This window comes from Schistocerca cancellata, chromosome 3 (assembly GCF_023864275.1).
Source record: "Schistocerca cancellata isolate TAMUIC-IGC-003103 chromosome 3, iqSchCanc2.1, whole genome shotgun sequence".
NCBI classification, from domain to species: Eukaryota; Metazoa; Arthropoda; class Insecta; order Orthoptera; family Acrididae; genus Schistocerca; species Schistocerca cancellata.
This window is the reverse complement of record NC_064628.1, coordinates 230,212,477-230,234,265: the sequence shown is the minus strand read 5'-3', so window position 1 is coordinate 230,234,265 and position 21,789 is coordinate 230,212,477. Positions and strand designations below refer to the sequence as shown.

General features: G+C 44.3%; 1 protein-coding gene across 1 annotated transcript in view; it reads right to left on the bottom strand.

Moving 5' to 3' along the window:
- LOC126174862 (heparanase-like) overlaps window positions 1–20,841 on the bottom strand; it is a 331,149-nt gene extending 310,308 nt beyond the window's left edge. The window contains exon 1 of the mRNA XM_049921262.1: window positions 20,395–20,841. Within this exon, the coding sequence (XP_049777219.1) occupies window positions 20,395–20,588 (194 nt within the window). The 5' untranslated portion in view covers window positions 20,589–20,841. The remainder of the gene's footprint in view (window positions 1–20,394) is intronic.
- Window positions 20,842–21,789: the final 948 nt, after the last annotated feature.

Here is a 21,789-nt window from a genome sequence, read left to right as displayed (position 1 = left end):
CATCCTGCAGCCTACACGTCTAGGCAGTTGAATGCAGCAGAGAGGAATTACTCAACAACTGAGGGGGAGATGCGTAGCGTAATCTTTGGAATCACATATTTTAAATGTTATTTGTATGGGAGAAGATTTCAGATAGTGACAGATCATGCTGCATTGAAGTGGTTGTTCGGGTTGAAGGATCTGTCCACTAGACTCGCTCGATGGGCTGTGAGGCTTAGTGAATTCGACTATGAGGTGGTGCACAAGCCTGGGAAGAAGCATGGTAACGCGGATGCACTAAGTAGGAAAGTGGCAAAAGTAGAAGTCATAGGCTATGACCTAGCAGTATGGCTAGAATCACAGGACGCGGACAACGATTGTAAATTGTATCGGACACAGCCACAATTTAATATGTACAATGGTCTTCTGTGCAGGGAAACAAAGTTAGGACCAAGAGTAGTAGTGCCAGCAAAGTTGAGGGATGAGATTTTAAAGGAAGAACATGATCACGTGTTATCCAGTCACGGAGGGTGGAGAGCGACGAATAGGAGAGTGGCGGAGAGGTATTGGTGGAGAGGTAGGACAGTAGATGTGGATCAGTATGTCAAGAATTGTGTACCATGTGCGCAGAGAGCAGATTTGAGTCAGAAACAGATATTGCTACAACAATTACCAGAAGCGACATGTCCATTTTCTTTGTTAGGGATTGATGTCTTAGGACCTTTTAGGCGAACAACATAAGGTAACAAATTTGTTCTGACAATAATAGACCATTTTTCAAGGTATGTGGAGATGGTGATGAGGGTGAAATTAGTAAAACATGTTGAGCACTTCCAGTGTGGCACAAATAGTAAACACAGCTACGGGGGTTCAAAAACTTCAGCCTCAGTTTTAGACCAGGTACTTGCGGACATTGACAGAGAAGACTGTAAAGTATTTATAAGAGATCTTGGCATTTTGAATCATTATTGTCAGATAATAAAGCTAAAGAAATGGAACCTGCAAAATTACAGGCCTACAAAAGGATTGTTTCAGAACATACGACACATACTTTTTCTGGGGCATTGCCAAATCAAATCTGGGATGAAGTGTATATGGAAAGCAGTGTAGATGTTATTTTCCCAGAGTTTTGCACATTTTTTAAATTCATTTTTGAGGTGACATTTCCAAAAGTAGCCATTTCTACTGCTGCAGATAAGAAAATTGGATAGATAACTGTGGGTATTAGAAAGTCATCACAGACACTTAAATTTACGAGTTCACTGCAAAACTGCTGCACTGATCCATAGTTCGCTGAGTAGTGTCTCAGGTATAAAAAAGGATACAGGAGGGTACTGTTCGCAACAAAAAATCATTTAATTATAAATTGATATACAATGCAGAAAATAAAAGCAAAGCGGTATGGGAGGTATTAAAACAAGAGACTAGAAAAGGCAGAACAGGCATTATAACATACAAATTAAAGATGGAGATAAAATTATAGGAAGTTCTCAGGAATTAACTAATTCTGTAATTAATTATTTCTCTGTTACTGTGGAGAAGCTGCAGCAAAATCTTCCCAAAACACCTGAAGCATCCACAATGACTTACACAGCAAGCACAGTGATGTTTCTCATAACACAGCTTGAAGTTAAAGACAGTAAAATAAGAAGACAACAGGCATAGATAAGGTTTCTGTTTTTCTTCTAAAGGCATGCACAATAACATACATGTTCCATTAACAAAAATAATAAATGAATCTTTTAGTTCAGGTGTTTCCCCAGAATACCTAAAGCAGGAAAGTACAGGCAATTTCATTGCTATCTTCATCGTCAAAAATAACTGTTGTAATCATGCAAGAGAGACTGATAAGTTACATCCAAAAATACAACCTCTTTAACAAAGCACATTTTGGTTTCAGAAGTGGAAGACGTACAATGTTGGCCACAGCAGAGTTTACGAAAGTGGTACCTGAAGCTCTTAATAGGAATCATGGGGTTACATGCATTTTATTAGACTTGTCCATGGTTTTTGACAATGTTGAGCATACAATACTATTGAGCAACCTATAAGTGCTAGTAAAAAGGGGAACAGTGAATGAGTGGTCTCAGTCTTATGTGGAAACAGATTGCAAAACATGGAGATTGTTCACAGATCTGCTGCAGATAAATTTTTAGTAAAACAACTGTCAGCTAAGCAATATATAAACATAAGTATTCCTCAGAGTAATGTATTGTGTCCAATTCTCTCCTTAGTACATATCACTTTCCAGGCAGTGGAAGACATGGAGGAAAAATTATCTTTGCCTGCATCGATGATTTCAGCCATAAATAGAAATATTAAAAAAGGTAGGAAGATTTTTCTGTTTAGCAAAAGTGACAAAAAGCAGATGTCAGAGTACTTGATGGCTCAACACAAAAGTTTTGTCTCAAGTACAGATAGTGTTGAGGATCAGTGGACAAAGTTCAAAACCATTGTACAATATGCATTAGATAAGTATGTGCCAAGCAAGATCGTAAGAGATGGAAAAGAGCCACTGTAGTACAACAACCAAGTTAGAAAACTGCTGCGGAAGCAAAGGGAACTCCACAGCAAACATAAATATAGCCAAAGCCTTGCAGACAAACAAAAATTACGCGAAGCGAAATGTAGTGTGAGGAGGGCTATTCGAAAGTAAAGTTCTATGTACTGACTTGGCAGGAAATCCTAAGAAATTTTGGTCTTATGTCAAAGCAGTAGGTGGATCAAAACAAAATGTCCAGACACTCTGTGACCAAAATGGTACTGAAACAGAGGATGACGGACTAAAGTCCAAAATACTAAATGTCTTTTTCCTTATTTGTTTCACAGAGGAAGACTGCATTGTAGTTCCTTCTCTAGATTGTCGCACAGATGACAAAATGGTAGATATCGAAATAGACAACAGAGGGATGGAGAAACAATTAAAATCACTCAAAAGAAGAAAAGACCGCTGGACCTGATGGGATACCAGTTTGATTTTACACAGAGTACACGAAGGAACTTTCCCCCTTCTTGCAGCGGTGTACTGTAGGTCTCTAGGTGAGTGTAGCGTTCCAAAGGATTGGAAAAGGGCACAGGTCATCCCCGTTTTCAAGAAGGGACATCAAACAGATGTGCAGAACTATAGACCTATATAACTAACATCGATCAGTTGTAGAATTTTGGAACACGTATTATGTTTGAGTATAATGACTTTTCTGGAGACTAGAAATCTGCTCTGTAGGAATCAGCATGGGTTTCAAAAAAGACGATCGTGTGAAACCCAGCTCGCGCTATTCGTCCACGAGACTCAGAGGGCCTCAGACCAATTGTGTGATTGGATTGAAGAGTTCCTAGATAACAGAAAGCAACATGTCATTCTCAATGGAGAGAAGTCTTCCAAGTAAGAGTGATTTCAGGTGTGCCGCAGGGGAGTGTCATAGGACCGTTGCTATTCACAATATATATAAATGACCTTGTGGATAACATCGGAAGTCCACTGAGGCTTTCTGCAGATGATGCTGTAGTATATTGAGAGGTTGTAACAATGGAAAATTGTACTGAAATGCCGGAGGATCTGCAACGAATTGACGCATGGTGCAGGGAATGACAATTGAATCTCAATGTAGACAAGTGTAATGTGCTGCAAATACATAGAAAGAAAGATCCTTTATCATTTAGCTACAATATAGCAGGTCAGCAGCTGGAAGCAGTTAATTACATAAATTATCTGGGAGTACGCATTAGGAGTGGTTTAAAATGGAATGATCAAATAAAGTTGACCATCGGTAAAGCAGATGCCAGACAGATTCAATGTAAGAATCCTAAGGAAATGCAATCTGAAAATACACTTGTTCACCCACTGCTTGAATACTGCTCACCAGCGTGGGATCCGTACCAGATAGGGTTGATAGAAGAGATAGAGAAGATCCAACGGAGAGCAGCGCGCTTCGTTACAGGATCATTTAGTAATCACGAAAGCGTTACGGAGATGATAGATAAACTCCATTGGAAGACTCTGCAGGAGAGATGCTCAGTAGCTCGATACAGGCTTTTGTTGAAGTTTTGAGAACATACCTTCACCGAGGAGTCAAGCAGTATATTGCTCCCTCCCACGTATATCTCACGAAGAGACCATGAGGATAAAATCAGAGAGATTAGAGCCCACACAGAGGCATACCGACAATCCTTCTTTCCACGAACAATACGAGACTGGAATAGAAGGGAGAACTGATAGAGGTACTCAAGGTACCCTCCGCCACACACCGTCAGGTGGCTTCCGGAGTATGGATGTAGATGTAGATGACTGCAACATCATAGTCACTGATAAACATCAGAACTCCTGTTACAGAAAGCAAATGAAACCGTTAAGGATTTTTAGAGTTTGGCAGTGTGTAATAAATTAACGATGAACATAAACAAAATGAACAATATGCATTTCAGGATAAAGAGAGGAAGTAACACTGTCACTTTCTACTTCTACATCTGCACCTATACTCTGCAAACCACCTTGAGGGGCATAGCAGAGAGTACATCCCATTGTATCAGTTATTAGGGATTCTTCCTGTTCCATTCACGTATGGAGTGAATTGATTGATTGAATACTGCTCTGCATGCAAAAATTATTCTTATCTTATCCTCAAGATCCCTATGTGACCTATATGCAGGGGATTATATTATATCTCTAGAGTAATCATTTAAACCCAGTTGTTAAAACATTGTTAATAACCTTTCTCAGGATAGTTTACATCTTTCTTCAAGACTCTGCCAATTCAGTTCCTTCAGTATTAAACAAACCTCTTCCTAAAGCTTTTCTCTGTATATGTTCCATATCCCCTGCTAGTCCTATCATGTACGGGTCCCACACACTTAAGTAATATTCTAGAACTGGTCATATGAGTGATTTGTCAGGAATCTCTTTTGTAGACTGACTACATTCAGCGCCGGCTTTAGGGTGGGGCGACCCGGGCGGTCGCCCAGGGCGCCGGGGCCCAAGGGGCGCCACATACTAAACGCATGTAAAAAAAAAAAAAAAAAAAAAAAAAAAAAAAAAAAAAAATTACAATTTACCATCACCCATTTCACGAAACTAAAATATTATTCAGTCTCATTCAACATACGTCGCTAATCTCACGAATGCGCGATGAATTCGGGGTAGCAGAAGAGAAATCATGCTGAATGCAATCTTCGTATTGTCTGCAACCATCCATGTTTGACGCGGGCTAGCATGGGCTCTACGAAAGCGCCTCTCTTATTTGTTTCAAGAACTGCAACAAGGAAGAGCCCATGCAGCCGCACCATCTCTCGTTCACAACAGAAACTACCGGTCGCTCCAAATAAAAGAAAATACAGACTGTGAAATATACATTACATTATGATTTAATTAATACGAATGTATTTATATCGAATATTTGTGACTTAATGACTCATGTACATTAATTAATAGATCATGCAATGTGTGCACTGCATTCATAGAGAATTCTCCCCTAACGTACTGAAATAATACAGCGCCACACAATGTTTGTTAGACAGCATATGTTGGCAGCGCTACGATTTGCACCCGCATGTCAGTAATTGTCAGTAAGAGTCGGAGGCAGCGGTCATGTTTTCGTGGCGGAATAACTGTGAGTGAAACGAGTGTCGTGACTGTGTCAACATTTTAATTTTCTGGTAAGTGCGAAAAACATTTTTATCTTTCAGTTCAGGTTTTTTTCTAGTTACGTCTACTGATAGGTGAATTTCTTTATTTGTTATAGATCGAATATTGTGGTCGCGAAATAGAGCAGTGTCCAAGCAATAATTTGTCAAATTATTAAATCATGCCAGAAGAGAAGGAAATGATTAAAAAAAAGCTTTCTGGTTCAGAAAATCGGAAAAGAAAAGATGAAAAAGAAAAAGTTCTTGAAGAAACTAAAAAGCACATGAATATTTATAAGTACCTTAAAGGAAATTCTAAGGCAAATACTTCAGATAGTGAATCAAAAGTCCATGTATCAGCAAATATTTCTTCAGACTGTGAACAATTATACACAAAAAATATACAATCACTTATTGAAGGTGATCAATTTGACCTGCGCAGTACATCTTTGCATGAAACCTCTGATATTTCTCCAAGTCAAAATCAACACATGACATCTGTGGTCGATGAAAGTATCAACGTTCTTGCAATAAAAGAATACAATGTTTCTGATGTAGGTACGTGGCCAAAAGTACTTAATGCTAGAGATATAGATCGCAGTGACAGCAGCATGCTGGACTGACGTCACAGGCTACACAAGACTCACATGGAGCGTCTTAGCGGGCTTTCAGATTATTTGGATTTCATTTCCATTTAAAAAAATAAAATACTCAAATTTACGATGGAAAAAACCATGTTATGATCATAAGATGACGCCATTAACCACTTAAGACAATTTCTAGAAAACAGTCAAATACCGTGTTGCAAAGCACTGCCAGGTTCGCTATTTATACAATAAAGGGCGCCAACTGGACGACTCGCAGGGGCACCTGGATGGCTAAGGCCGGCCCGACTACATTCCCCAGTATTCTGCCAATAAAACTAAGTTTACCACCTGCTTTACACACAACTGAACCTATGTGATCACTCCATTTTATATCCCTACAAAGTGTTATACCCATGTATATGTATGAGTTGGCAGATTCCAATAGTGAGTCATTGATATTACAGTCATCACATACCACATTTTTTTGTTTTGTGAAGTGTAAAATTTTACATTTTTGAACGTTTAGAGCAAGCTGCTAATCTCTGCACCAAGTTGGAATCATATCAAGATCAGACTGAATATTTATGCAGCTTCTTTCAGATAATACTTCATTATGGATAATTGCATCATCTGCAAAAAATCCTGATGTTACTATTAATGTTATCAGCAAGATCATTAATATACAATATGAACAACAAGGCTCCCAACACACTTCCCTGGAGCACATATGAAGTTACTCAATACATCTTGCAATGACTCTCAGTCCAGGCACAAATTTCACTTGATACCCCACATGATCATACTTTCGATAATAAGTGTAGGTGTGGCACTGAGTCAAATGCTTTTCGGAAATCAAGAAACACTACATCTATCTTGTTGCCTTGATCCAAAACTTCCAGTATGACACGTGAGAAAAGTGCAAGTTGGCTTTCACATGATCAATGCTTTTGAAATCCATGCTGGTTGGCATTGAGGAGTTCATTCTGTTCACGACACCAAATTATGTTTGAGCTCAAAATATGTTCTAAGATTCTACAACAAATCGATGTCAAGGATACTGGACAGTAGTTTTGTGGATCATTTCTACTACCATTCTTGTAGTCGGACATGAACTGTGCATTTTTCCAAGGAGGTTCTATAACAGATTATAGCTAAAAGAGAGGCTAACTCAGTCGCAAATCCAGTATAGAATCTGACAGGGATTCCACTGGGGCCTGGAGTTTTGTTCATTTTTAACGATTTCAGCTGTTTCTCAATACCACTGATACTAATACTTATTTCATTCATCTCTTCAGTGATACAAGGATTAAATTGGGAATTTCTCCTGGATTTTCCTTTGTAAAGGAATATTTGAAAACAGAGTTAAGCATTTCAACTTTCGCTTTGCTACCCTCAGTTTCAATTGGACAGAGTGTCACCTAATTCTTAAGCCCACTCCATACACCTTCAGCTACCTGCAGCTTCTGACGTGTAGTGCACACCTGACCCATTTAGAGGCACCCTATAGTTCTCAATCTTATAGCACAAGTCCAGGAAGTCGCAGACAGCTTATCACAGAACCTGTAAAGTCTCTGGTTCGGTCCTTCCTCTCAACTCTGGTGAACCAAAGGGTTGGTTGGTTTAAAAGAGGGGGTGAGGGGTGGGGGATGGGGGGTGGGGGGCGGTAACGGACCAAACTGTGAGGTCATCGGTCCCTTGTTCACAGTAAAATAATTACACAAGGGAAAGAAGAAAAAAAAGGAGACATACAGCACAATAACAGGAGAAAGGAAGAACCAGAAGAATGACAGGACACCCAACACTACTATGGACAAAACAGGAAAAGGAAACCGCAGAGAGAAGCAAGAAACAGGTAGAAGTGGTAAAAACAAGAGCGCAGATGACAGTGGCTGGCCAACCACAAGAATAAAAAGGAAAAGCCAGACACTCTGTGATACACAAAAACATCCACCCTAAAAGTATTAGAGTGGAGAATACAAAGGGACAAAGGACATGTGCTAAAACTTATATAGAACGATAAAACCCACTGTCACGTATAAAACATAAAACTAAATTAGCTAATTAAAATTAAAAGCTAAAATTAATGGCAACAAATCTGGTAACTGAAGAGTCCATCGCAGGGCAGGCAAAGAAGGACAGCTCACCAAGATATGGGCCACTGTTAGTCGGGCACTGCACTGACACAGAGGTGGGTCATCACAGGACAGGAGGCAGCCGTGTATCATCCACGCGTGGCCAATGCAGAGCCAGCAGAGAACCACAGAGTCCCTGAAAGAGGCCCGCATAAAGGACTGCCACACATTCATAGTCTCCCTAATGGCATGCAGTTTGTTGTGCGTGCTGAGGTTATGACCTTTTGTCTCCCAAAGCTGCAAAATCTTGTGGTGTATTACTGAACACAGGTCAATTGCAGAGAAACCAATCTCCACAAGCGGTTTCCGCATAGCCTGTTTGGCCAGCCAGTCGGCAAGTTTGTTGCCTGAGATTCCGACGTGACCTGGGGTCCCCACAAACACCACTGAACGACTGGACCGTTCCAGGGCATAGATGGACTCCCAGATGGTCGCTACCAAATGATGACGAGGGTAGCACTGGTTGATAGCTTGCAGGCTGCTCAAGGTGTCAGTACATAGAAGAAACGACTCCCCAGGGCATGAACAGATGTGCTCAAGAGCATGAGATATAGCCACCAGCTCAGCCGCGAAAACACTGCAGCCATCGGGCAAGGAATGTTGTTCAATATGTCCTCCATGGACATACGTGAAGCCAACGTGAGCATCAGCCATCGAGCTGTCAGTGTAAACCACTTCGTGGCCTCAGTACGTGTCAAGAATTGAGAGGGTTGGTTGGTTTGGGGGGGATTAAAGGGACCAGACTGCGACGGTCATCGGTCCCTTTTTCCAAAAAAAGTAAAACCACCCAAAGAGAATAAAAAACGAACAACAGGAAAGACGTCAGACGACACAGGACAAGAAATACTCCTACAGAGATCAGACGAAACAAATTAAAATCACACAGAGTGTGACAGTGGTTGGCCGACCATAGAGATAAAAAGGAAAAGCCAACCACCGAGAACACATTAAAAACTCAGCGTAAAATCGTAGGCCAATGGCCAGAATCAACACAAAAGAACAGAACAAACACTCAGAGTAAATAATAAAAACCCCTACCCGAATAAAACGGAAAACTAAGTCAGCCATACCAGGGTCATCACATAAGAGGGCAGGGAGCGTATCAGGCAGCGCAAATGTCTGCCTGACCACAGCTAAAAGGGGGCAGGCCAACAAAATGTGGACCACTGTCAAAGCCGCCCCGCAGCGACATACAGGAGGGTCCTCCCGGCGCAGTAAATAACTGTGTGTCAGGTGGGAGTGGCCAATGCGGAGCCGACAAAGGACGACAGAGTCCCTGCGGTTGGCTCGCAGGGATGACCGCCACACAGTCGTCGTCTCCTTGATGGCACGGAGTTTATTGGGCATGATCCGATTGCGCCATTCAGCGTCCCAAAGCGCAAAAACTTTTCGGCGGAGGACTGCCCGCAAATCAGTCTCTGGGAGGCCAACGTCCAGAGACTGTTTACTCGTGGCCTCTTTCGCCAGGCAGTCAACATGTTCATTGCCCGGGATACCGACATGACCGGGGGTCCACACAAAGACCACAGAGCGGCCGCAACGCGCAAGAGTATGCAGGGACTCATGGATAGCCATCACCAGACGAGAACGAGGAAAACACTGGTCGAGAGCTCGTAAACCGCTCAGGGAATCGCTACAGATAACGAAGGACTCACCTGAGCAGGAGCGGATATACTCTAGGGCACGAAAGATGGCGACTAGCTCAGCAGTGTAAACGCTGCAGCCAGCCGCCAAGGACCGTTGTTCGGAATGGTCCCCTAGAGTTAGCGCATACCCGACACGACCAGCAACCATCGAACCGTCGGTGTAAACAATTCCAGAGCCCTGATACGTGGCCAGGATGGAATAAAAGCGGCGGCGGAAGGCCTCTGGAGGGACCGAGTCCTTCGAGCCCTGTGCCAAGTCGAGCCGAAGGCAAGGGCGAGGAACACACCACGGGGGTGTATGCAGAGGCGCCCGGAAAGGAGGTGGAACTGGGAAAACCCAAGCCCGCAGAGAAGCTCCTTGACGTGTACGGCGATCGGACAACCCGACCGGGGCCGACGGTCTGGCAGATGGACGACTGACTGACTGCGGGAACAGGACACGATAATTTGGATGCCCGGGCAAGCTAAAAACATGGGCAGCATAAGTGGCCAGCAAACGTTGGCGTCGGAACCACAGTGGAGGTACACCTGCCTCCACTAGGACGCTGTCCACAGGGCTGGTGCGGAAAGCACCAGTGGCAAGGCGTATCCCGCTGTGGAGAATTGGGTCCAGCACCCGCAACGCAGATGGGCATGCTGAGCCATAAGCTAGGCACCCATAATCCAGGCGAGACTGGATTAACGCCTGGTAGAGCCGCAACAGGGTAGATCGGTCGGCGCCCCAGCGGGTGTGGCTCAAACAACGCAGGGCGTTGAGATGCCGCCAACACGCTTGTTTAAGCTGCCGGATATGAGGCAGCCAAGTCAACCGGGCATCAAAAAGGACACCCAAAAACCTGTGGGTCTCCACCACAGCAAGAAGTTCGTCGGCAAGATAAAGCCGCGGCTCAGGATGGACCGTTCGGCGCCGGCAGAAATGCATAACGCGGGTCTTGGCAGCCGAAAACTGAAAACCACGCGCTACAGCCCAAGACTGCGCCTTGCGGATTGCGCCCTGTAGCTGACGTTCAGCTGCTGCAATGCTAATAGAACTATAGTAAAGACAGAAGTCGTCAGCATACAGGGAAGCGGAGACAGAATTTCCTACTGCCGCAGCGAGACCGTTTATTGCAATTAAAAACAGGCAGACACTGAGGACAGAGCCCTGGGGTACCCCGTTCTCCTGGACGAGGGAGGAACTATACGAGGCCGCGACTTGCACGCGGAAGGTACGATACGACAGAAAATTTCTGATAAAGATTGGCAGAGGGCCCCGAAGACCCCATCCATGAAGCGTATAAAGGATGTGATGACGCCATGTCGTATCGTATGCCTTCCGCATGTCGAAAAAGACAGCGACCAGGTGCTGACGGCGGGCAAAGGCTGTACGGATGGCCGACTCAAGGCTCACCAGATTGTCGGTGGCGGAGCGGCCTTTACGGAACCCACCCTGAGACGGAGCCAGAAGGCCCCGAGACTCCAGCACCCAATTTAAGCGCCGGCTCACCATCCGTTCAAGCAACTTGCAAAGAACGTTGGTGAGGCTAATGGGACGGTAGCTGTCCACCTCCAGAGGGTTCGTTCCAAGTTTCAAAATGGGGATGACAATACTTTCCCGCCATTGCAAAGGAAACTCACCCTCGACCCAGAGACGGTTGTAAAGGTCGAGGAGGCGTCGCTTGCAGTCCACTGAAAGGTGTTTCAGCATCTGACAGTGGATGCGATCTGGCCCGGGAGCGGTAACAGGGCAAGCGGCAAGGGCACTCTGAAATTCCCACTCACTGAATGGAGCGCTGTAGGGTTCAGAAGCGTTGGTGCGAAAAGAAAGGCTCCGACGTTCCATCCGCTCTTTAATGGAGCGGAAGGCCTGGGGGTAATTCGCAGAAGCGGAACTCATAGCAAAATGCTCTGCTAAGCGGTTTGCAATGACGTCGGAGTCAGTACAAACTGCTCCATCCAGTGAGAGCGCAGGGACGCTGGCAGGGGTCCGATAGCCGAAGACCCGTCGAATCTTGGCCCAGACCTGCGATGGAGTGACATGGAGTCCAATGGTGGACACATACCGCTCCCAGCACTCCTTCTTGCCTTGGCGGATAAGGAGGCGGGCCCGCGCACGCAGCCGTTTGAAGGCGATAAGGTGGTCCATGGAGGGATGTCGCTTGTGACGCTGGAGCGCCCGCCGGCGATCTTTAATCGCTTCAGCGATCTCAGGCGACCACCAAGGCACAGCCCTCCACCGAGGGGACCCAGAAGAACGGGGAATGGCAGACTCGGCGGCAGTGACGATGCCGGCGGTGACCGATGTAACCACCGCATCAATGGCATCAGTTGAGAGAGGCTCAATAGCGGCAGTGGAGGAGAACAAGTCCCAGTCAGCCTTATTCATAGCCCATCTGCTAGGGCGCCCAGAAGAGTGACGCTGTGGTAGTGACAGAAAAATCGGAAAGTGGTCACTACCACACAAGTCGTCATGCACACTCCAGTGGACAGATGGTAAGAGGCTAGGGCTACAGATTGAAAGGTCAATGGCGGAGTAGGTGCCATGCGCCACACTGAAGTGTGTGGAGGCACCATCATTCAAAATCGAGAGATCGAGCTGCGACAATAAATGCTCAACGGTGGCGCCTCGACCTGTTGCCACTGACCCACCCCACAGAGGGTTATGGGCGTTAAAGTCGCCCAGTAATAAGAAAGGTGGCGGCAATTGGGCTATCAGCGCAGCCAGGACATGCTGCGCGACATCACCCTCCGGTGGAAGGTAAAGACTGCAGACGGTAAGAGCCTGCGGCGTCCACACCCTAACAGCGACAGCCTCTAAAGCTGTTTGTAGAGGGACAGACTCGCTGTGAAGAGAGTTAAGGACATAGATGCAGACGCCACCAGACACCCTTTCATAAGCTGCTCGGTTCTTATAATAACCCCGATAGCCACGGAGGGCGGGGGTGCGCATTGCTGGAAACCAAGTTTCCTGCAGAGCAATGCAGAGGAAAGGGTGAAGGCTGATAAGTTGGCGGAGCTCAGCTAGATGGTGGAAGAAACCGCTGCAGTTCCACTGGAGGATGGTTTTGTCCATGGCTGAGAAAGGCGTGCCGGGACTGGGACGGCAGATTACGCCGCTGGGTCACCTGCTGCCTCCGATTGAGCACCCGTGCTACTGCTATTGCTATTCACGGCGTCTGAGGGACCGGCGAGATCGAGGTCCTCAGCGGACGCCAGAATCTCCACCTCGTCCTCAGACGCAAAGCTAGAAGATAGCGATGGGGTGGCTACCACCGCGCGTTCCTTGGGCTTAGAGCTGCTCTTCTTTGATTTCTCACGCTGCTCCTTGGGTTTAACTGGCTGGGAGGGCTTCACCGATTCAGTCTCCGGGACTGAGGAGGATCGGGAAGCCCTTCGACCTGCAGATTGTGGGCACTTACGCCACTGGCTATCGTCAGCCTTCCCGCCGGTGGAAACCTGGGAAGGGAGGGACCCAACGGACCCCTTGCGAGCGTGAGAAGCCGAAGAAGTTGGACACTTCTCCGGCTTAGAAGCGGGGACCGACGTCCCCGATGGGGGGGATGGTGTTGCTCCTGAGGTAGGTGGCACAGGAGCAACCCGGTGGGTAGAGCCCCCCACTGGCAAGGGGGCAGGAGGAGTTCGCGAAACTGATGGGGCTAGCACAGGTGTTGTAGCAGCGGCGTAGGAAGTTGTCATTCGCACTGGATGTAATCGGTCGTATTTCCGTTTGGCCTCAGTATAAGTCAGTCGGTCCAGGGTCTTATATTCCATGATTTTGCGCTCTTTCTGGAATATTCTGCAGTCTGGCGAGCAAGGTGAATGGTGCTCCCCGCAGTTGACGCAGATGGGAGGCAGGGCACATGGAGTATCGGGATGAGATGGGCGTCCGCAATCTCGACATGTGAGGCTGGAAGTGCAGCGGGAAGACATATGGCCGAACTTCCAGCACTTGAAGCACCGCATCGGGGGAGGGATATAGGGCTTGACGTCACATCGGTAGACCATCACCTTGACCTTTTCCGGTAACGTATCACCCTCGAAGGCCAAGATGAAGGCACCGGTAGCAACCTGATTGTCCCTCGGACCCCGATGAACGCGCCGGACGAAATGAACACCTCTATGTTCTAAGTTGGCGCGCAGCTCGTCATCAGACTGCAAAAGGAGGTCCCTATGGAAAATAACACCCTGGACCATATTTAAACTCTTATGTGGAGTAATAGTAACGTTAACATCCCCCAACTTGTCACAAGCAAGTAACCTGCGTGACTGGGCGGAGGATGCCGTTTGTATCAGTACTGAGCCAGAGCGCATTTTAGACAAGCCCTCCACCTCCCCAAACTTGTCCTCTAAATGCTCGACGAAGAACTGAGGCTTTGTGGAGAGAAAAGACTCCCCATCAGCTCTCGTGCAAACTAAGAATCGGGGCGAATAACTGTTACCTCCATCCTGGGACTTACGCTCTTCCCACGGCGTGGCCAGGGAGGGGAACGTTTTCGGATCGTACTTCTGAGCATTAAATTGAGCCCGAGAACGCTTAGAGACTGCTGGCGGCTGGCCGCCAGCGAGAGATGATGTACCACGCTTCATTGCGGGTCATCCGCCCTGATGCCACCTACTCCGACCAAGGGCCCTCCCCACGGGCGCCACCCAGCCACAGCAAAGGCCACCTGGCAGGATGGCCGTTGCCGGGAGTCCTGATACCCCAGGAGGATAGGCATCTACTCCTTGGCATACGTGGGGAGTTAACGGCGCAGGCATCAGTAGAGCGATCCCTGTGTTGTCAGGGGGCTACAACCAAGAGGGTACATGGCGGCCCCACCACAACGGACTGGCTACCGTGCTGGATCTTAGGTGCAAAACTGTCCAAGGTCGTCGTCGCAGTTAAAAGAAACACTGCAGAGGGCAGCGTGGTAATCGCACCCAGGGACGTATCCCCGCCCTAAAGATCGAAAACGAGCGGGACACCATTGCAACGACGTGAAAGCCGGCTAAAGGTCTAATTGCACGACGGATACAGTGCACCATGTAAGGCGCCCTTCCCCAATTGGCTCGCTCTTCGGAATAATTTAGAAAGATGGAGGTCAAACCCGAGAGGGGACCATCACATAGGGCCAAAACATGTGAGACTCCTTTTAGTCGCCTCTTACGACAGGCAGGAATACCGCGGGCCTATTCTAACCCCCGAACCCGCAGGGGGGGAATTGAGAGGAAATGGCAGTGGAGGGCCGCGGGGTTAACTGACTCCTTAGGGTCATGTGAAAGGTCCAGGTGAAGCCGCGGCCTAGGTGTACACCATGGAGGTGTACATGAATGGACCTCAAATATAGGTGGTAAAGGCAAGGACTCCAGTTCGGAAAGAAGGGATCGGACACGAACTGCAATTGGAAGCCCTGACCTGGGCCGCCAATGCGAGAGATGAACCGCTGTAGGTAAGAAAAGGAGACGGTGATTCGGATTCGCACAGTTGTGCACGCCTAACCTGCAATGGAGGGACTCCAGCCTCCACCAGGATGCTGCTCACTGGACTCATCCGAAAAGCTTTTGTTGCTAGGTGAATGCACAGTAGTGCACTGGATCGAGTAAATGCAATGCTGAGGGTGCCACCAAACCATAAACCAGACTGCCCATAGTCAAGGCAGGATTGAACAAGGGCTCTGTACAGCTGCAACATCGTAGAGCGATCTGCACCCCAGTTGGTGTTTCTCAGGCAGCGGAGGGCATTGAGGTGCTGCCAGCACTTCTGCTTAAGAAGACAAAGTTGAGGAAGTCACGACAATCAAGTGTTGAAAATCAGTCCTAAGAATCGATATGTGCCCATTATAGTGAGTGGATCATCATTAAGGTAAAGTTCTGGTTCTGGATGAATGGTACAATGCTGACAGAACCAAAGGGTCATTATCTGTTATGGAGACAATGCTGCAAATTGTGAGCTTCACTGAAACTCCACACACAGCACTGGTCTTCTCAACCTTCTCCAACAGCCACTGGAATGACCCAAGAACGACCTCGGAGCCCTGACAAGAGTCATCATTTGTTCCAACATGTGTCACAATCTGCAGTTGGTTGCACTCTGTCCCCTCACTAGCTACTGGAATATGTCCTTTCCTGTCCCTTGCTGCCATTTCCCTAAGGGAAACAGCTGCCATTCACCCTATGTTCGAACTGCCGACTATTAAAAGACCCCTGTCCTTTTACATCTGCCACCTCCTGACACTTTAAGCATAGATGATAAATCTATAGATGGTATAGCAAACACAAAAATGCTACTGAGGATCAGCTATAAACATGAAAACTGGTTGAAAATACCACTTCATTTGTAACGTTCTTTTATTATCACATGACTGGTTTTGGGCTCTTATAAGCCCATCTTCAGGTGTCGCAAATTGGTGCTGTGACCCCCAAGCGCCATGGTGAATGTTATATATATTTGATAACTTAGTGACTTTTTATGATCTCATAACATGTTTTGTAGGCTACAAATTGCACTTCAAGCATGCCTCTAGAGATCATGAATGAATTTGTTTCCTAAAGTTATTATGTGAATTTCTTTTGTTAGTAAACCTCAGTTCCTCTTATAAATCTTATAGACAAAATAAAATTTGGTTTGACTAATGAATAAATTGTTTTATTTAGCACAATAAAGTGGCGGATCAAGTCTCTCCGTAAAAGGGATCAAGTGTCCCACATATGGTGAGACTTGATCTATTCCGCATGGCTTTAGTTTTTAATTTTTTATGATGATAGTAAATGGCAAAGGATTGAATTAAAAATAGGGACAGAAAGAGTTAAAAACTGACTATTTATTACACATTTTAGTTCTTTCCTGATGTTTATACCAACTGCTTTAAAAAATAAAATGTAAAAAATGGATCAAGTCTCACCACTCTCCCCTCACATGTATGAAAAGTCTAATTTATCTTTTTGTGTTCATTATAAGGAATTTAGTGATTTTGAATAATATGGTAATGCGCACCCTGTTGATTTTATTAACCAATTCAACAATCTACCAGAAAATATGAATGGTAAAAAAAAAGTCTTTTGTGAGGGAATATTTAAGAGGATACTTATATTACTGCCCTGCTGCTATTGCTGAATCGGAAACACGGAAGCGTCCGATCCCACCCGTCTGCTTTGACCCATGACGTCACAAATATGGTAGAAATGACCATAAACCACGATTCCAATATGGCGCACATAAAGTCGGTACGTACACGGTATAAGGACGAAAATACATCGAAAAACAATCACACACACTTTCCACAAAAAGCCTAATGACACTAACGGGACAAGGGCGGATAATGGGTTGTTTTGGGGTGGGGGCAAACTAAATATAAACAAATTTAGACACCCACCCCCATACAAAACCACACAAAACGACGAAAAAACTGACTTCACAAAACTCCCCAAATACCACTAAACACAATATCATCTGGAATCAGACACTTCCCTTGACCTATATAGCTCAACAGCAGCTCCCGATCCCATAAATTAGGATCCAACACTTCCCTTGGCCTATATAGCTCAAAAACATCTCCCGATACCAATATCAACACACACAGCCACACTTTGGTATCGAACACTTCACTTGACCTGCGCACTGTTAATTTTATCCGTCATATCCATTCCTGAACAAAAACAACAATCTATTAATTTTACTAAAATTACCACATGATGTACAGCGAACAACACTAAATTAACCTTCACACAAAATCGTTAACTCACTGAAACGAATTCCACTACAAACAAAGCCGACACTCGAACAATCCTGGATAATGAGCAAAAGCAAATTGAGCCCATTACACCACACAAACGAAAATCCTGAACATACCACCAGAAACCACAACAAACCACAACACGACGTCATCTACAAACACACCACACTCACAAACCAAACTCCGTGCCGTCATGATGTCACGGGTCAAAGCCGACGAGTGGGATCAGACACTTCTGTCGACCCGCTGAATCTTATAGTGCATGGCAGTGTTTGATTTGGAGAAAAAAAAAAAAAAACTATAAAATGCATGTTTGGCCATAAGCTACTTTTATTTTAAACCCAAATATCGACCAGTTTCAGTCATGGACCACTTTTACAGATAAGGGTTAAAATGGTTTAAGCCAGCAACGATTACATTTGTCATTACTTAAATAACGTGGAGAGCATGTCATGAATATCAATAGATGATATAGGACTTTTAGCAGTCAAAAATACTAATACCAAGTGCATGCAGAGCGATACTCCATACTTAGTATATTACAGGCAATAAAATACTGTTCTCTGACTTATTAGTTTACAGGCTTTTCCAGGTGCTCTTATTTATTGTCTTATTATAAACTACATAGTTCATTTGAACTAGTTCAATAAGAACTATCTCAAAACGAATGGTTCCGCAAAAAGAATAACTTTGCCCATACATATTAATCATGACATCATAAAACTGTTAGGTTAACTGTATGAGTATCAGAATGAAAATAGTGATGGTGAATAAAATTTGCTGTGAGAAAAACAAAAAAACATTAAACGACAGAAGTGTCCGATCCCACGCGTCGGCTTTGACCCGTGACTTATGGATGTTGTCGTGTGTGACGTCATTTACTTTTCTGATCTGTTCGTTCTATCTCGTGAGATTTTTTTTTTTTTTTTAATTTAAAAACACTTATTACTTATTTTAATTATCTGATTCCTCGAATTTCTGTTTTAGTTTATTATATTTATCTTTCTGATCTGTTCGTTCTATCCCGTGAGATTTTTTTTTTAAAAAGACACAAAACACTAATCAGCTACTGAAGCATCTTTATCTTCTATGGGTTGCAGGGGTTACGACCCCTGGGGAGGTGGGTGGGTATTCATGCATGGCTGTCTTCACTTACACGTTGTAGCTACGCAAGGCATCTAAATTTGTTTATATTTAGTTTGGCCCCCCACCCAAAACACCCCATTTCCCGCACTTTCCCGTTAGTGTCATTAGGCTTCTTGTGGAAAGTGTGTGTTTGTTTTTGTTTCCGCCATATTTGTGACATCATGGGTCAAAGCAGACGGGTGGGATCGGACGCTTCCGTATTTCTGATTATGTAACAGAAATTTTTACAATGCTTGTGATATGGAAGTTGTTATGGGGGCTGGATATGAAAACAATATAGTGTTTTGTAACCAGAGACCATGAGGCAGAGGTCTACTTTACAACATATGGTGTGTGTGGTTTGTATGCTTGGAGCAAAGAACATGTTAAGTACGTTGCACAATTTGCATTGCAGAGCCTTCTTGTAAGTCATCATGAGAAAACAAAGTGTCTGAAGGTAATTTGTATAATTACTACTTATGGGAAGTGGTAAGCATTGTTACAGAATGTAGCCATATCCTAAGTGACTAGTATTCACAGCACTGTTGAGGGACAACTTTCAAGACTCCCTTATGACAGATACTTTGTGTTGCAGATGATGAAGATTAGGACAAAGTGTCTAAGATTGGCTTCTTAGTTAAGACATCACAAGGGGTTCTGCATACCGATGTTCTACAGCTTCCATAACACAATATTACTGTGTTTTCTATTACAGAGCACACACTGTGATTTCGTGGTTACATGTCAATGATAACAGTCCTCCACTTTGACAATCACATTGAACAACATGACTATCAAACACTGACATACAGTTTGGTTTAAAATAGATAGGAAGATAATGGCTTACCACCCCATGCAGATTTTTTTTATTTAGCAGATTCACAGAAAAGCTAATACGAATGGCCGGAAGACGAATTTAAACTCACTCTTCCCAAATGCCAGGCCAGCTTTTTAAAAACTTATCTGAAAGAAATTCAGTTGTGGACAGTAAACTGTCACCAAAATGGAGGGCTAGTCCAGATCTATGCGCAAAAAAGCATGTAAGCTTATTTCATCTATTTTGCATTTTTGATAATGACATCAATCTCTTGATAGTTAAAGAAACCAGAGACCACGGTGTCGTGTTTCCTGTTGATCTCTTACCATTATGAAGGAGTTGCATCTCATTATACTCTTTCATACATATCACCATAAATAAAATGACTTATAATTCTGGTTTCCAGTCACATCAGTACCACGACATCCACAACTGCCGGGTGACCTATTGAAATATTATATCCCTTCCAGCCACAAGTGCTCCATAATATCACATGCTGAATCAGTTATAAGAAATAAAAAGGTTGTATACTAAAAGGGAGATGATATTGCCACAACTAAGTTGCGTGCGATACTCTTTTTGTGCTAGTACATCTCATACGAACTATAATATGGGACTGTAAAGAAAAATACCTATGACCATTTTATTAATTAAACCCTAGGTACCGAATTTATTTAGGCAACAAATTTCTTTTGTGAATGATAAAAGGTTAAAAATTACCCCAGCACTAGAACTTAACTACATATTGTCAAATTCTGTAAAGATAAATAGATCGAGAAATAAGTACTTCGAAGCACTAACCAAAGTTTTCGTCGCACCCATCCGTTGCGTATAAGGGCAGTGTCTATGGCAATACTGAGGTATTCCCTGTCGGTAATAAAAATTACGTTCGATGTGTTTACAAAAATCTGTTGACGCTGTGACTGTTTAGGCAAAACAGTCGTTGTAATCCAGTAGATATAGAGCAAACTAAGGCTTGCCATAAACATATGCATGGTCGATGTTCTCTTGCGCAAGGTAGTAACATGCGAACAAAAACTCGTGCCACACCGATTTAGAGCTAATAGCTGGGCTGCCACTTTTCACAGTATTTGCATTTATCTAACGCACTGTATAGGAGGTAGTCGGCACACAATACTCTCTTCTACTTTCCTGCCTTTGCTGTTTTTAAAACCGAAAATCTTTGATGTGTACTAGTCACTATCATTTAAATTTCCGCCTTACACGCTAAGATATACGTCTAGCCAAAGCTTATAAAACCCGTATTAAAGGCAATTGCTGGGTGTTGAAGCATTCCGCTCAAAACGAGGAGTATATTTAGGGTAATGCTCTTTGCTGTACTCGTACCTTCGATAACTTGGAAGACGCTGTATTTAATTGCGTGTTATGCCAGTATACTATTTCAAGACAACTTCACATTGAAGATTTATCACAAACACGTCACCATGGTACATTAAATTCAATTTATGGTGAATGAAAGCTAATAACGCAATGAACAATGCGTGATGCCTTCAGTGACTACCGTAACAGAATATTATCAAATGACATTTCACAAACTCCAAAGAAATTCTGGTTCTTTGTTCAGGGTGATAATGGCGCAAAACACAGTGTCTAGTCTCTAGTGAATGAGACAGAAACTGAAATTGAGGTCAGCAAAGCAAAAGTTGAAATGCTTAACTCCGTTTTCAAATGTTCCAGGATCGATGACCTCGCTGTTTGGTCTCCTCCTCCAAATCAACCGACCAACCAAATGTTCCTTTACAAAGCAAACACCAGGAGAATTGCCCCAATTTAATCCTCGTACCAATGAAAAGATGGAAGAAATAAGTATTAGTGTCAGTGACGTTGAGGAACAGCTGAAATTGTTAAAATTGAACAAAGCTCCAGGCTCCAATGGAATCCCCGTCAAATGCTATACCGAATTTGCGGCTGAGTTAGCCACTCTTCTCACTGTAATCTATCATAGATCCCTCGAACAAAAAATTGTGCCCAGTTTTTGGAAAAAAGGTGTAGGTCATACCCATCTGCAAGAAGAGTAGTAGAACTAACCCACAAAACTACCGTCCAATATTGTTGACATCGATTTGTTGTAGAATCTTAGAACATATTCTGAGCTCAAACACAATGAGGTATCTTGAACAGAATGACCTTCTCAATGATAACCAGCTTGGATTTCGAAAACATCGATCATGTGAA